Genomic DNA, 17,689 nt, shown 5'->3' on the forward strand with positions numbered 1-17,689 from the left:
AAATTTATTTTTTTTACATACATTTGTTCTTAAAAATATGTAACATATGTTGGCAAAGCAGTTTCCTTATATTCGAAGTCCTTGAAGAGTTATAACCGTTAGCAGAGTAGCCTTTTCTTTTTTTTCTTTATTCTGCTGGGGAAATGCGTTTACGCATACCCGCCTCTTCTAGGCGGGGTATGTGGGACTCCCCATTTCTGGGACTACCCACTAAAACCCCAACAGTGGCGTACACCCTTGGCCTGGTAGCTTAATATAAAATCCTTCAGGCCAAAGCAGAGTAGCTGGTCAGAGCAAAACCTAACCGCTCAACGTGGTGGGGTGCACCAGTCCTATTGTGATACTTCTTTGTTACCTGAGACTTTTCAAAATATATGTAAAGAGAGAGCTTAAAAGCTAAGATTGAAGAAGAAACCCTCTCTCTCTCTCTCTCGCTCTCTCTCTCCCTTTATAGACCAGACATAGCAGACTAATCGTGAGCATAAGATTTCATATATATAGTTTGAAGCATATTTGAATCTTTAAACGCGTTTTTCTAACTAGTTTCCATGATATCTCGAAAACGGTTTGACCGATTGCTTTGAAGTTTAAATGGTATCTTCAGAACATTTATAGGTATAACGCGAATTAGGATAATTTACAAATTCCAAGCTGCTTTTTTTAACGTAACATATTAATCGAGAAAAAAAACGTGAAAAATTAAAATTATTTTTCAAAACCATGTCAAAATTAATCAATGCTTCATATTTTCAAAAGATCCTAGTTCGCGCAATAGCTACAATTCTACAGATTAAAATGTCGTTTGGTTTTTTAATTTCAGATAAGCCAATCAGCTGGAATCGTGGAGACCATCGACATCGGTTTTTTCAACATAGGTAAATTTGGAATGGTGCTATACATATATTAATAAAGATTTTACAATGAAGAAAATGCAGATTATTATCAATATATCAATAAATATACAGTAAAAATTTTAAACTGATATCTTTTTATTGCTCGTCAAATAAGATTCCCGAAAAAGATCGAAGAAACCTGCCGTCACACGGGGTGACCCCCTTTAGCTACTTATCATTTAGTTAATTGGCAAAATTAGTAATGCAGTGTACCAATGAACTTTCTTTTTTTCCAGCTCTTATAACTGTTACGAAAAGGATGATTCACTTAAAAATTATAAAAAGAAAACTCTACTCAAAAGCGGATTAAACATGAACTAAACAGAATGCGTTATTACATTCAGCGCCATCGCACACATACACACACACACACACAAGTAACTAAAAACCAACTAAAAAGTTCATCTACTTTTATTGTCATTTTTACAATGTCCCGATAAACTATAAAGGGTTAAATGATGATAACCAACCTGTCGTTAATAAAAAATTAAAATTCAGGTATTTAACTGATAGAAATATAATAAAATATAATATTTCATATTCCGGAAAATAATACATAATATATATCAATGTTTTTACATTTATATAACTACCACTTCTTACTGCCTTCTTAAGATGAAACTAAACAAAATATTCTTAAGAATTTGAAATGAATTAAAGGTTTAATTAATTATAATAAAATATATTTACAGTATAGTAAATATACGTAAAATATCACGGACTACTGATAACAAATGATAATGAGCAAATCTTTACTGAAGAACGAGAGGATGATTTTCTTGTATCTGTACTGTAATTATCATATAATTGTGTGACAAAAATTTATCATTAAAGTAACTTCCTATTTCGATGAAAATATTAAGTGTGTTGTATGGAATACTCCTGTTCAAAACCATTATAGAGGTGTATGATTTCTACTACTAAATTTTAAGCTATTAATAATTATTGTAGAAGGTTTCTTTTATTTATATAATTTAGTTAAATATTAACTTTCAACATTTTGATAATGCTTTATCCCATGAAAAAAATGAAGCTTTACAATATCTGGAAACGCTATTGCAAGAAGAAAAAGAAGTGGATGCGTAAGTGAAAATAAAAGAAATAATTACTTAAGAAATTTATAAACCTTTGTTAATGATGTGCAATAGTTTTTAACAGATGTTTTAATTTATATTAGGTGGACTGAAAAAAGCGTACTACAGTAAGTGCTATGTTTATACAAGATTTGAATAATACGAGTAAGTGTAACCTAGATTAACACTACTCAGAGCAACGCTTCGAAAACCGATATCATATTATTATTTTTAAGATATGATAACTTAAATTTAAACAATTTGATACCTTTTGATTTTTTGATGTCTTAAAGAATATTACATATCTAGTAATTTTACAATCGATAACTTTTAGTCATCATTTCTAGAAAATATTGATATGATATCGATATTCAACGCAATGCTCTGCATAATTTTGGCTGGTAGCAAATAGATTAAAAATAAACTGAAATAAAATATTGAGTATTTGACATTCTACTTTAGTTGTATCAGCTGGAATATTCAATTACCCATTTTTCTCTATTTTGCATCCTGAGTAAGTAATTTTTAGAAATAATATTCATAAAATTACTTTCATTATTTCGCTAAAAAAATATTTACCCGTTGATTACAGTGCCCTTAATATTGGTCTGCTGGGTTTCATAATCATCGAAATATCTCATGATTTTGAACCTTTTGGTAATGCGTTTTAAATTTATGAAAATCGCTGTAATAAAAGAATTCAATAGGCCTTAACATAATATTTCTTTTAGATTGGAATTTCGATCAAAATGGTAAAGAGTTCAAATGGGATGAATAAATGGATAAAGAATATACGTCGGGGGCGAAATGCTTCATTACCAATACAGATCATATTCTGTTTGAAATAGAGATGATATGTTTCAAGTAGATGGTAACAAAATTTGAATGAGAACATTGCTGATAGCACAGGAATATATAACCTATATAAAGTTTTCAAGATTTGGAGAAAGGTGAAGGAACACCAGATCCAAACATTCCTGGATTTGAAAATTTTAATGAAGATCAATTATTCTTCTTCTCTACAGCATCTGTTGGTTTTTCTTGTATTTTTTGTAAAAGTTTTTATGAAGTTATTTATTTCTTCATCGAATTTCTGTTTTAGGCTTGGTGCGAAACTCTCAAACCAGCTGAAAATATGGTGGTTCATTTAGACTATGATGTACACAGTTCAGGTGGAATTAGGATTTTAGGTGAATTATCAAATTCTGAAGAATTTTCTACAACCTTCGTATATCCAGTAGGAAGTAATATGAATCCTCAAAAAAAGTGTAATATTTGGAAATAAAATACAAACTTGTACTTATTATGAATATAACTGGAATAAAAAGTTATCATTAAATGAAATTGCAAATCATTTGCTTTAGCCATAATTATCGTATCCCGATCTAATAAATATTCATACAATATATGGAAGAATGATTTTTCGACAATGTTGAAAAATATAAGAATAAATTCTTGGTCATTGAAATAAATTTATTTGATTAAAAATTAACAAATGTTAGGAGAAATTATTAATGATTAAAGATCTTATCTTACATTGGTTATTTTTAACAAAAATCTTTAGTAAATAAGCTGCAGTAGCAACATTATTATATTGATATAATTGTAATTATTCTTTAATTACGCGGAAAGGGTGATATACTATACAGGGTGTATCAGTAATGATGTTTTTAACTTTAACCACATATTCTTGAGGATAAACTAAGTAGAAAAGACCTATACTATAAAATCTGTAAAAGCATAATTGCTGAGATAAATCAATTTTAAACCGATAAATTAGGGCTTTGATTCAACGGAAAAATTAATTTACTGTCACTTTCGTTGACAATTCTTTTTCGAAAAAGAAAAGAAGTTCGTACTTTTCCACTGTTTCGTATTGCCATACACGTACACAGACACACGCACGCAACTACGCCGATTATTATAATATTACCTCCTAATGTCTTACATTTCTGATCCTAGTGCTATATGAAATTCGATACACCTTGTATACAGATTTAATATTGTTTACCTGCATATACCCGTAAATTCCAAAGGGCTAACGGGTAAGAAATCCTTGCTTTGATAAAAGTTACTAAAATTTTATTCAGAAGTTTTGTTAATTAAAATAAAAAAAAATACAATTATCTCATGTTCTGGAAAATAATACTATATACATTAAAACGTTTCAACACTTACATATCACATCTTATGACGAAATGAAAAAAATACCTTTTAAAAGCTTGAAATGATTTAATGATTTAATGATTTAATTACTTTACAACGAATTATATTTAGAGTACAGTATTGAAACACATACTTATACTTAAAAAATGAGTGACTCATGATAATGAGTGTTATACAAAAATCATTACTGAAGGACGAGAGCATGATTTTCTCGCGTATCTGGGCTGTAATTATCATATAATTATGCGATAAAAATTTATCATTGGACGAGCTTCCTATTTTCATGAAAATATATACTCTTGCATGCTTGCTCTAATTTAAGAGTTCGGTGTAAACCTTACTGAAGTCATTTTCGCGCGCTTACGATGTATCAAATAACGAGAATGTTTTGTTGGGTGTTAATGTAATTATTATTTATACATTAAATCATTAACTAAAATAATTCGAGCACTTGCACTTATCAACGATCTAATTACGAATTTTTTCTTTAAAGATATTGTGCAGTGACCACAGTGTTAGGCCGAACATTACCCGATTCACCAAAAGATGATACAATTTTCCATGATTCAAATCGTTTGAATTTCTCCTGGTTTAAGCGACATATTCTTGATGCAAAAAATGATGAAGGATCACTATCAGGTTTAACCTGTCAGACAGAGGAATGCACAAAATTGGGCAAGTCATATAAAATCTTACAGTAGATAAAAACTACCATGTTTAAGTAATTTGCCTAAAAAATTCAATTTCTATTACAGGCCACTTTATTCTTTCTAATATGAACAAAAACGTAAATCCATGCGATGATTTCTTCGAATATGCTTGTGGAAATTGGAGCGATAATAGACAAGTTCCTAGTGGTTCATTGAGATGGGATGTAATGAAGCAATTGGAACAAGATATTCAATTGCAAATTCGAGGTATTTATTGTTATTCTTATCACATTAAAAATAATTATACATACTTTTTCATGAAAACGCATTTTTTAGAAATTTGGGAAGCAGAAGCAAAACCAGAGGATATTTTACCCCTAAAATTGTCAAAACAATGGTACAAAGCTTGCATGAATGAAGGTACTAAATAAATCAGTGTATTTTTTATTTAATATTCTACCCAATTAATTTCTATATTGTTACTACAGAGGCTATAAATGCCAGAGGATTATCACCAATTATTTCAGTAGTTTCAAAAATTGGTGGTTGGCCGTTGAGTATGGAAAAGGATCAATGGAATTCAACAAATAACCATTGGACTAAAATAGAAAAATATTATGCAAACATTTTGGGTCTAACAAGTTTAGTCGGCTTCCAACCTGCAGAAAAAGAATTCGATAAGGATAATCTTGATCCCACCTTAGAAGTAAAACTTGCTTATTATTTAAAGGGAATGACATAGACATTCGATATCTAACTCGTTTATATTGCAGATTGATGTTCCAGACTTCCCGTTACAGATAGACCCAAAAGTAACAGATCGTAGCAAATTTTATTCATCCGATTCTTATAAAAAGGTCATTATGGCTATTGCAAATAAAATAGCGAATGAAACTGGTACTATCCTCAATCAGGAGAAACTTGCAAAAGATGTGGATGATTTAATCAATTTTGAAAAAAATCTATATGAGGTCGTTAATTACTAATCGTTTAATTACTGAAAAATATTGATTTATATAAACAAAATGATACATTGATTATTTTAGATTGGACAAAATAACGACACAGATGGAATGAACTTTACCAATGAGGCATTCAGTGAAGCTGATCATTTTGATCCGCAGAAAAGTTTCAATTATCATAGTGTCGTTGATGAAAACGTTATGGAAATGAAGAAAGATGGTAAGGATGGTATTATCACTAATAGAATTAGCAAAAATGGATCGAGACAAGGAAAGACGATCATATTTATTATAAATGGAAAAGGGGTATTAATAAAGGAATACGCAAAAATCATATAAAAAATAAAATGACTAACCAAAGAATGAAGAAATAGAAGTCAACAAAATTTAAAAGAGAATGAGAGAATATTATCATCTAGATTCAGGATTTTGAAAGTGACTTCGTGATCAAACAAACTATAATAATGAACAAAAGATTAAGGTAGTAGTCTAGTTGTTTTGGTCGAAAATGTTTTTTTTCATATTTCGATAGTATACCAACATGAGAATATGGTGTATAAATTTTAAACCGATATTCAAAATATTAACAAAGTTATAACATACATTCGAGAGCGCCGCATAATTAAACGCTGTAAGGTGCACGACAGCTGCTAACGGTTATTCCTCACTATTATGACTCATTACCTTTATATTTCCTTGAAGTTTCGTATACCTTTTGATATACGAACGGATATAACCAGATATACCCGCGTTTGACACGTATGAAGAGACCTAAAGCTTGTTGCACTCACCGGGGATCGACGATTAGTGTGAGGATGCGTTTTTCTTGAAACCACGTTTTCTCGGTCGGCCCGAGGCATAACAGATTTTCTATTGAACCGATCGGGCTGAATTTTTTACAGGTGGTTCTATACACATCTGTTATTCTGGCTGGAACTAGAATCATTTTCTTTCATTCATAATTTTTCAAGTTACAGCCCAATTAACTCTACAAAAATTGTACCTTTTTTTTCGAAGTCCGCCATTTTGTTATTTTTCAACCAAATTAATTTTTTCTAGTTCCGGCCAGAATGACAATCCTACTGAACAATAATCCGTTGCATTTTTTTATTTCCGATTACCTAAACTGGAGATACCTCACGGGCCAGCAGCACATGTTTTTTTTTACCTACTTTGAACCCAAATAATTTAAATAAAATATCGTAAAAATTAAAAAAATATATATTTTTGTATAATTCAATATAGTATTAATAACATATAAAATGTTCAGATTTTTTGCATTTCATTTAGATAGTCAAAAAAATTCCCGAAGAATACCTTGCAAAACCGGTCGATTTACTAGATTACTACCTTAAGATAAAAAGAAAAGTTACAGTTAATGGTAAAAGATTAGAACCTAATAACGAAGATATTGATGAATGGTTGATTTAAGTTTTTTTTGTGATCCCTACAACGGAATAACAAAAATACTAAAGTTGCACAGACTAAAAAGAATAAGTCTAAACCACACATAACAGAAAAAGATTAAAGTAATTTTGATGTTACTTACATAAAAAAATATTAATGCTGGTAATAAGGCTCATTTGAAAAACAAAATGAATGCTTATTTTAATTATCGAAATATTGGCAAAGATTCTGATAATGCTGTGACTTAAATAATGATAAAGTTTTAAGGGGTTAGGCCATTCCAGAGCAAGAAAATATCTACATATTTAGAGATTTTTTTTAACGAAAAAATGAAACAAATTAGAATTTTAAAAACGGTTCTTTCTTATTATATCAATGAACTGTTCTATAAGACATAATATTTTGAAAGCCAAAGAAAGAAAAATAATGACATTAGAGCACTTATTCTTTGGCGTGTTTTGGTTGTAAAGATACACTGGCGGAAACGCAAGTGCATACAATTATTGCTCTCGAACAAAAACTAAACTATTTTCGATTATATATAAGACGAGCTAGAGAACTAGGTAGGAATTTTTTGAAAAGTTATGCATGTATAAAAAAAATCGAAAAATGGGAGAAAAAATGATCAATAATTGCTTGTAACTTAAAAACTATGGATTATATCGAAAAAATCCTACGCAGTTCCCTAGATAATATAGTTTTGAATATACAGTCAAATGTTCAGGTCGGTTGGCGAAAATTTGTTCGAGTTTTATTTCCGCCCAGCTCAAAACATGTAGTTTCGAGAAAAACATATTTAAAGTTTTAAGTCGTATATAATTATAATATCTATATTTACCTTACTCGGCGATGCCTGCTTCATATAATTGACCTTCCTCATTTATGTTTTGTTTTTGGGCTGTATTTCTGATGATTTTTAAATAGCTGCGGGCCTCTTTTGCAGATCGACACCGTGGACGTTCTGTTAAGCGTACAAAAGGTGCTTTCCCGGTCGAAACACGATGCGGTAGAATTAAAATTTGCACTTTGTCTTACTTTTCAAAAATTATTTTTTCGAAAAATATTTTTAAGTTATTAAAATATATTTTAAGCGAAAAAAAATCGATTTTGTTAAACATTCTAGAGTTGTCTAACCCTTTAAGGCAGAATGAGTCTGAACCCGAAAAACGTTTTAATGAAACGAAGGTATATCAGTTGATTTATATCCTAAAGAGTAAATACTTTTTATAAGATAAAATTTACATTCGAAATTATTAATTGTCTTTTAGAATATCTTTAAGGAATATTTGGAAGATTTAATTAGAGAACTAAATTCTAACAGAGAAGATGTTCACATAGTTCTTAAAATGGAAAGCCCTTATCTTCAAAAATACTTCCACCTTCTTTTCCAAACGCCTTTTGAAGTACTTGGTAATTAATTTCATGAATACACTCGTTCAGTCCTTTATTCCTATGCAGAACAACGAAAATAATACCATTCGAATTTTAGTCAATTATATTCATTGGAGTTTTATAAGCAAAATGATAAAATACACTACCAATGATATGAAAAACATTATTTCTCGATTTCAATATGGCTATGATGATACATCAGAGGAAGGACAAAGATGGAAAACTTGCATTGAAGAAATAAAAATGTCGGATATAATTTCCTACGAATACGTAAAGAAATATTTTCCCGAAGAAAACTTGAAAGCTGTAAGTCATAATGTACTTACAAATAATGAGTATGAGTTATTTATTTTTTGTTTCATCTAAGGCAAGCGATATGATTGATGTTCTGAAAAATGGGACAAAATTAGAAATTGAAAGATCCGCTTGGATGAATGATAATATGAAGAAAGATGCTAAGGAAAAGGTTGACAAAATGAAGCAAATCATTGGTTATCCGAAATGGTACAATAACAATACTGCTGTTGAAAACCATTATAATGGGGTATGATTTTTAATACTGAATTTTAAATAATTAATAATTTGTAAAACTTTTCTTGTATCTTTTATTTAGTTAAATATTAGCTTTCAACATTTTGAAAATGCATTAAACTATGAAAAATATGAAGTTTTGCAGATTTTGAAAATGCTATCGGGAGAAGACATTGAGGACCTCGCGTAAGTCAAATTAAAACAAATACTAGTTTAAGAAATTTAAAAGCTTTGGGGTTAATAATGGGTAATATTTTTTAACAAATGTTTTAATTTATGTTAGATGGAGTCAGCAGAGTCCCCCTACAGTGAATGCTCAATTTCTACAACAGTTTAATAGTTTGAGTAAGTAACCTAGGCTAATAGTGCTTAAAGCAATGTATGGAGAACCAATCTCATATTATTTATAAGAAATGTTAATTTAAATTAAAAAATTCGATACCTTCTTTTTTACAATTTCTTAACCCTTTCGTTGTGAATGTCATGGATCCGTGACGCAAGCCAAAAAACGTATATACATGCATATGCATATAAAAATTCTAAAATTATATAGATTAGATTCAAAAATATTGAAAATCCGACTCACCACTCGGTTACACCTATAGACTTTTGTTCGCAGTGAAAGGGTTAAAGAATATCACACGTATATTAATCTTCTAATCGGCAACTTTAAGTTGTCTTTTCTAAAAAGGAGCAATATAAATAGATACTCGACGCACATTTCTATGGATAATGTTGGCTAGTAATAAGTGGATTAAAAATAAACTGAAATAAGATCTCATGTATTTGATATTCAATTTTAGTTGTATCAGCTGGACTATTCAATTTCCCACTTTTCTCTATTTTGCATCCTGAGTAAGTAATTTTTTCGAATAACATTCATACAATGACTTCTTTAATCTCATTTCGTTAAATAAATCTTTACCCGTTGTTCACAGTGCTTTCAATTTTGGTCTGCTGGGTTCCATAGTCAGTCACGAAATATCCCACGGATTTGATCCCACTGGTAATGCTTATTAAATTCATGAAAACCATATAATATTGAAGAATGCCGTAGGACCTAGCATATTACATCTCTTTCAGGTCGTAATTACGATAAAGATGGCAAAATGTTCACATGGGATGAACAAATGGACAAAGAATATATGTCAAGGGCGGAATGCTTCATTAACCAATACAAATTATATACTGTGCAAAATGGAAAATATATTTCTCATGTTAACAGTAACATAACTTTGGATGAGAACATTGCTGATTGTACAGGAATACATAGTTTGTATAATGCCTTCAAGCTATGGAGAACAATGAAAGGAACACCAGATCCAAAGATTCCTGGATTTGAAGATTTTAGTGAAGATCAATTGTTCTTCATTTCTACAGCATCTGTTAGTATTAATAACGTTTTTTCTTAAAGTTTGTTTAAAATTTTTTTATTTATTCATTGAATTTCTGTTATAGCTTTGGTGCGAAACAATTAAACCACCAGAAAGATTGAAAGTTGATTTAGACTCTGATGAACACAGTCCTGGCCGAATTAGAGTTTTAGGTGAATTATCAAATTCAGAAGAATTTTCTAAAGCTTTCTCTTGCCCAGTAGGAAGTTATATGAATCCTGAAAAGAAGTGTAATATTTGGAAGTAAAATATAAGCTTGTAATTATTATGAAAATAATTAGAATAAACAGTTACCAATAAATGAAATTGCAAATCTTTTGTTGTAATATATTATTATCGTTTCCGATCTAATAAATATTCATATAATATATGGAGGAATGATTTTTCGTTAATGTTAGAAAGTATAAGAATAAATACATGTTCGTTAAAATAATTTTATTTTATTAATAATTACAAATGTTAACAGAAATTATTAATGATTAAAAGAAAGAATTATCTTAAATTTGTTATTTTTAACAAAAATCTCTAGCTACTCGGCAATAGTATCAATATGGTTATATTATTTTAATTCTAATTGTCTGATTATGCAGAAAGTGTGATTGATTTACAGATTTAATATTGTTTATACTTACTTATTCCCATAGATATCGAAGGTCTAATGGGTAAAAAGCCTTTGCTTTGATAAAAGTTAAAAACAAAATTAAGTTGAACGTTTAATTGATTTATATAATAAAAATTAAAAATTTTTTCATGTTTTGGAAAATAATACTTGACATACTACAACCTCTCAACAATTAAGGTGGGTAACACCGTACTAGCGGTTGAAAAAAATGCCTAAATTGTATAATATTTTACGGGAATATGAAAAAAAAATCAAATTTCTGTTTTGAAGATTTATTTTTTAAGCATGTAATGGAGTTTCCAAAATAAGTTTTTCATTCGTATTTTGATACAAAATGGTGGCTGAGCAGCCAATCTACTGAATAGTCTCTATTGTAATATCTAAACAGGTGGACTAATGTCTAGGAAAGTATAAGATTTGGGTCAAAAAAGAAAAAAGATTATTCACCTACATGCTAGAATTACGTAAGGATTTTTCGTTAATTCTATTTTCACAGGATTGGTATGTTTTTGGAAAAGAATCAAATTTTTGTGAAAACATCGTCCATAATTGCTTATATAAATGGAAGTTTACAATCAATGAAAAAACAGTTACGTGCTTCTCTCATCAATGTATTTGTGAAGATTCTGTTAAAATTTCAAATCAACGTGTGCAAAAGTCTAGATGTAGCGATTCCGTCCAGATAAGAAAAGTGGGTTCCAGAAAAACGTATTTAAAGTTTGTTACTCATCAAATGTACTGATAATCCATACTCAGAACGGTTATTTTCAGCACAAGATACCCATGGAGGACATTTAAAGCACTCTAAGGATCTTCTGCTTTGTAAACAATAGGGTCTTGTATTATTACTATATGTCTAAGCAATACGAAAGCGATAAATTAGAAAGTGTTGCATAACTAATGCATGGAAATCACTCGCGATTCGAGGCGTTGAGGAAAAAAAGGTATTTCAACTTTTCCAATACAATATATATTTTAGACAACAGGAGTAATTATATATAAATGTTATCACACCTTAAAATATTGTTTAAGGGGGAAATACATTTAAAAAATATTTTTTTTACCATTGTTTTTTTCAATTATGTGATAGGAAAATATGTTTAGATTACGGTTGTACAACTTATGAAATGATTTTAGATTTGTTTCTGTATTATACTTGAGTTAGAAATGTGAGTTCAGAGCGAGCACTTTAATTAAAATGTTATTCTTTTTGCATCATGCGTGATAACTCAAAAGTACTTAACCGATTTTGCTAAACCTTTGAGGGATTATTCCTTAACTAATACGCATTTGCATGAACCTCTTCAATATAAATATCTTAACACTATTAAAAAGTTATGAAAATTAATTTATGATAAAAACATTATTTAAAAAAAAAAATTATATTTTTAAAATGTTTAGATTTTTATCTCTTTTATTAAGTTTAATCAAAGCGTATTTGCGTAAATTAATATAGTTTTTTCGGTAGATTTGTTTCACATGATTATAAACCTCCACATTGCATGGCGATCTTTTTAGTATTCACTTTCAAATATAATTACTCCATTAATAATAAATATTAAAAAAAAAAGAAGTATCATTGCTTAGTTTTTATGATCATCAATAATCATAAAAAACTAACAAATTAATTTGTCGAATTACTCCTGAAAAAAAAGTATTTTACGTGCATTTCCCTTCATCAGCTAAACAAAAAATCAATTTCTCTAAAATCCTAGTCGTGTGACCCCTTAAAAACAACATCCTATGATTTAATTATATAAGAGAAATAAAACTTTTTATCAACTTAAAATGCTTAAATGATTTTATTATTTTATAACGAATTATATTTAGATTACAGCAATCGAACACATACACATACCTAAATTATCATTAGCTGATAATAATTATAAGTAGTGTTAATTAAATCATTACTGAAGGACGAGAGGATGATTTTCTCGTATCTCAGCTCTAATTATCACAAAATTGTGCGAGAAATTTTATCATTGGAGGAACTTCCTATTTTGATGAAAATATATACACTTGCTAGCTTGTTCTAATTTAACAGTTTGATGTGAACCTTACTGAAGCTATTTCCGCGCTTACAATGGATCCAATAACGAAAATTATTTGCTGGCTTTTAATGTAAATATCATTTTATACAGTAAATAATTAGCTAAAGTAATTCCAGCACTTGAAATCCAATCAACGATTTAATTAAGTGATTTTTCTTTAAAGATGTTACTCGGTAACCACAGTGTTAGGACGAAGATTGCCAGAATCACCAAAAGGTAATAAAATTTTCGCCGATTCCAATCTTTCGAATTTCTCATGGTTTAAGCGACATATTCGTGACGTAAAACAAGAGGAAGAATCACAATCAAGTTTAACTTGTCAGACAGAGGAATGTGCAAGAATAGGCGAGTCATACGAAATATTACAAAAGGTAACTGAAACATTGTTTAAGTAATTTGTCTAAAAAATTAAATTTCTATTATAGGCCGATTTTTTCTTGCTAACATGAACAAAAACGTAAATCCATGCGATGATTTCTACGAATACGCTTGTGGAAATTGGAGCGATAATAGACCAGTTCCTAATGGTAGAGTGCAATGGGATGTAATAGAACAATCGGCACACGAAGTTAAATCGCAAATTCGAAGTATTTATTATCATTCTTACCGAACTAAAAATAAGTATATATAATTTTTAATGACAATATTTTATTAGAAATTCTGGAAGAAGAAGTAAAACCAGAGGATATCCTACCTTTAACATTGGCAAAAAATTGGTACAAAGCTTGCATGGACGAGGGTAAAAAAATAATTAGTAAGTTTTTTATTTAAAATTCCACCCAATTAATTTCTATTGTATTACTGCAGAGGCTATGAATGCCAGAGGGTTATCTCCAATTATTTCAATTCTGACAAGCAATCGTGGTTGGCCGTTGATAATGCAAGAAGATCACTGGGAATCAGTGATTAATCGTTGGACGAATATAGAAAGTTATTATATAGACAATTTTGGCCTGTCCAGTTTTTTCGGTTATTATGCTGCAGGAAAAGGAATGGTTAATCATAATCCTGAACCATTCCTAAGGGTAAATCTTGTTTCTTATTTCAAGCATCTGTGGTAAACATTCGAAATTTAACCTGTTTATATCACAGATTGCTCCTCCAGACTTGCCCTTAAAGTCAAGCACAGAACAAACTGATCGTAGCCAATTTTATTCATCCGATTCTTACAAAAAGCTCATTAAGGCTGTTGCCAATAAAATAGCGAATGAAACAGGTACTACTCTCAATGAGGAGAAGCTTGCAAAAGATGTGGATGATTTAATCAATTTTGAAAAAAAGCTATATGAGGTTGTTAATTATTAATAGCTTAGCTAATTAAAAATATCGAATTACGTAAACAAAACGATAAATTGATTTTTTTTAGATTATACAAAATAATAACCCAGAGGAAATGAGCTCCACCAATGAGACATTTAGCAAGAATTATAATTTTGACACGGTGAAAAATTTCCATTATGGTAGTATTTTTGATGAAGATGATGATGACGATGAAGTATTGAAGATAATCGATCAAGAGGGTATTATCACTAACAGAATGAGCAAAAATGGAACAATAAAGAAAAAGCATCAAATTAATCATAAACAGAAAATAGGTACTAATAAAAGAATACAAAAGAATTATACAAAAAATAAAATGAACAAATACTCCAAAAAACGAAGAGATAGAAGTCGACAGAATTTAAAAGAAAATGAGAGTATATTATCATCTAGACTCAGGATTTCAAAGCGACGTCATGGTAGAAACAACTATAATGAAGAACAAAAGAGTAAGATAAAAGAACAAATAAGAGAAGATGCAGTCAACGGTAAAACATCAGAACATAACGATGAAGATATTGATGAATGGTTGAATCAAGTGTTTTTGCGATCCCAACGACGGAATAGTAAAAATTCCAAAGTTGCACAGACTAAAAAGAATAAGAAGTCTAAAGTACACATAACGGATAGAGATAGAAATAATTTTGATTTTGCTTACGGAAGAGATAATAATGCTGGTAATACGGAACATATGAAAAACAAAAGGAGGGCTTATTTTAATCATGTAAATGAAGGCAATCATTCTAATAATTCTGACAATAGTACAAAAGAAGGATCGGAGCAAAATAACTCTGAAATGCAAAAAGCGTTACTTAATTTGAAGGTCAATCAATCAACAAATATCCCATAATTTAAATAGTTAAAAAAAAAATTATATGTGAATTTATTCATTACTTTCTAGGGGTTCTTTGAGGAGAATTTTAAGGAATATTTGGATACCTTATTTAAAGAAATACCTATCAACATAAGGGATGTTCATATAGATCTAAAAATCGACGAGAATTACCTTAAAAAATTTCTTTTCCTTCTCGTGGAGACGCCTCAAGAAGTAATCGGTACTTAATTTAATGATTACAATCTTTCAGTCTTTTATCCTTATGGAAACAACGAATATAACAGTTTTCGAATTTTAGCCAATTATGTTCAGTGGAGTTTTGTAAGCAAAATGTTAAAATATACTACCAATGATATGAGAAGAATGATTTTCCGATTTCAAAATGGCCATGATGATATATCAGGGCAGGGAGAGAGATGGCAAACTTGTATTGAAGAAGTAAAAATGCCTGATATAATTTCCTACGAATACGTAAACAAATATTTTCCCAGAGAACATTTGGAAGCTGTAAGTCATAATGTTCTTTTCTCATAATACACGTGTAGATAATAAAAATAAGTTATTAATTTTCTGTTTCGTTTTAGGGACACTCTATGATCGATATTTTGAAAACAGGGGCTATATTACATATTGAGGAATCCACTTGGATTAATAATGATACGAAGATGGATGCTATGGTAAAGGTTGACAAAATGAAGGAATTCGTTGGTTATCCGAAATGGTATAATAACAATACTGCTGTTGAAAAACATTATAATGGGGTATGATTTTTAATACTGAATTTTAAGTAATTAATAATTTGTAAAACTTTTCTTTTATTTTTTTAATTTAGTTAAATATTGGCTCTCAACACTTTGATAATGCTTTATCCTATGGAAAATATGAAGTTTTACAGAATCTAAAAACTCTATTGCATCAAGATTTGGAAGACTTTATGTAAGTGAAAGTAAAATAAATAAATATTTAACAAATTGATAAGTATTTGATTAATAATGATCAATATGTTGTTTAATAAATATTTTGATTTGTTTCAGGTGGACTGAAGCTGTAAAACCTACAACAATAAATGCTATGTTTTCAAAAGAATTTAATTGTTTAAGTAAGTAACCTAGAATAATACTGCTCAGAGAAACGCATCGAACCTTATATCATATCAATATTATCAACATATGATAACTTGTATTAAAAATATTCGATACCATTTGTTTTTATGATGTCCTAAAGTATATCCAATATCTGCTAATTTTTCTGTTGCTAGCTTTAAGTTATTATTTTTAAAAAACATTAATATGATATCGATAATCATCTCATTGCTCTGGACAATGTTGGTTGGTAACAAAAGGATTAAAATTAAATTGAAATAAAACATTGAGCATTTGAAATTCCTTTACAGTTATATCAGCTGGAATACTGAATTATCCGTTTTTCTCTATTTTGTATCCTGAGTAAGTAACTTTAATGAATAACATTCATATAATGATTTTAATTATTTCGTTCAATAAATGTGTTTATCCATTGTTCCTAGTTCCCTTAATTTTGGTCTGCTGGGTTCCATAGTCAGTCACGAAATATCACACGGATTTGATCCCACTGGTAATACTTATTAAATTCATGAAAACCTTATAATATTGAAGAATGCCGTAGGACCTAACATATTACATCTTTCAGGTCGTAATTACGATAAAAATGGAATACAGTTTACATGGGATGAACAAATGGATAAGGGATACATGTCAAGGGCGGAATGCTTCGTTAAACAATACGAATCATATTCTGTGCGAAATGGAAATTTTATTTTTCGAGTAAACGGAAGCCAAACTTTGGACGAGAACATTGCTGATAGCACAGGAATATATAACTTGTATAAAGCCTTCAAGCTGAGGAGAACGTTGAAAGCAACGCCAGATCCAAAAATACCTGGATTTGAAGATTTTAACGAAGATCAATTGTTCTTCCTCTCTGCGGCATCTGTTAGTCTTTTATTGTTTTTCCTAAAAGTTTGTATTCAGTTGTTTATATCTTCATTGAATTTCTTTTTTAGGTTTGGTGCGAAACTCTCAAACCATTAAAAAATCAGGTAGTTGATTTAGATACTGATGAACACAGTCCTGGCAAAATAAGGGTTTTAGGTGAACTATCAAATTCTGAAGAGTTCTCTAAAGCATTCTCATGCCCAGTAGGAAGTTATATGAATCCTGAAAAGAAGTGTAATATTTGGAAATAATTATAAGCTTGTACTTATTCTGCAAATAACTGGAATAAAAAGTTATCATTAAATGAAATTGCAAATCATTTGCTTCAATCCATAATTATCGTTTCCGATCTAATAAAAATATTCATACAATATATGGAGGAATGATTTTTCGGCAATGTTGAAAAGGACAAGAACAAAT

At 29.6% G+C, this 17,689-nt stretch overlaps 2 protein-coding genes across 2 annotated transcripts; both read left to right on the forward strand.

Moving 5' to 3' along the window:
* The first annotated feature begins 4,462 nt into the window (after positions 1-4,462).
* Positions 4,463-10,773, forward strand: LOC136779455 (neprilysin-like). The gene is made up of 17 exons (XM_066737073.1): positions 4,463-4,535; positions 4,626-4,807; positions 4,888-5,049; positions 5,119-5,202; positions 5,271-5,488; positions 5,556-5,753; positions 5,829-5,964; positions 8,275-8,336; positions 8,420-8,561; positions 8,641-8,849; positions 8,911-9,087; positions 9,157-9,260; positions 9,358-9,419; positions 9,878-9,929; positions 10,013-10,080; positions 10,158-10,459; positions 10,533-10,773. The coding sequence occupies exons 1-17, from the start codon at positions 4,498-4,500 to the stop codon at positions 10,713-10,715; spliced, it is 2,379 nt and encodes a 792-aa protein (XP_066593170.1). The 5' UTR covers positions 4,463-4,497; the 3' UTR covers positions 10,716-10,773.
* A 2,367-nt stretch (positions 10,774-13,140) lies between these two features.
* Positions 13,141-17,554, forward strand: LOC136779454 (neprilysin-like). Its single transcript, XM_066737072.1, has 16 exons — positions 13,141-13,211; positions 13,305-13,486; positions 13,567-13,728; positions 13,797-13,880; positions 13,949-14,166; positions 14,234-14,431; positions 14,508-15,284; positions 15,363-15,516; positions 15,595-15,803; positions 15,881-16,057; positions 16,129-16,232; positions 16,331-16,395; positions 16,690-16,741; positions 16,822-16,889; positions 16,965-17,266; positions 17,338-17,554. The coding sequence occupies exons 1-16, from the start codon at positions 13,174-13,176 to the stop codon at positions 17,518-17,520; spliced, it is 2,973 nt and encodes a 990-aa protein (XP_066593169.1). The 5' UTR covers positions 13,141-13,173; the 3' UTR covers positions 17,521-17,554.
* The last annotated feature ends 135 nt before the right edge of the window (positions 17,555-17,689 follow it).

The sequence above is a fragment of the Prorops nasuta genome, unplaced genomic scaffold (assembly GCF_024137725.1).
Source record: "Prorops nasuta isolate Cenicafe-Biocafe unplaced genomic scaffold, Cenicafe_Pnas_1.2 PNAS00017, whole genome shotgun sequence".
In the NCBI taxonomy this organism is placed as follows: domain Eukaryota; kingdom Metazoa; phylum Arthropoda; class Insecta; order Hymenoptera; family Bethylidae; genus Prorops; species Prorops nasuta.

Coding starts and splice junctions, on each gene's coding strand:
- LOC136779455 (XM_066737073.1), top strand. CDS start 4,498: ATGTATCAAATAACGAGAATGTTTTGTTGGGTGTTAAT. Junction 8,562..8,640: donor AACGCCTTTTGAAGTACTTG/GTAATTAATTTC, acceptor TTCGAATTTTAG/TCAATTATATTCATTGGAGT. Junction 9,930..10,012: donor TTCTCTATTTTGCATCCTGA/GTAAGTAATTTT, acceptor CGTTGTTCACAG/TGCTTTCAATTTTGGTCTGC.
- LOC136779454 (XM_066737072.1), top strand. CDS start 13,174: ATGGATCCAATAACGAAAATTATTTGCTGGCTTTTAAT. Junction 15,517..15,594: donor GACGCCTCAAGAAGTAATCG/GTACTTAATTTA, acceptor TTCGAATTTTAG/CCAATTATGTTCAGTGGAGT. Junction 17,267..17,337: donor TCTTCCTCTCTGCGGCATCT/GTTAGTCTTTTA, acceptor TTTCTTTTTTAG/GTTTGGTGCGAAACTCTCAA.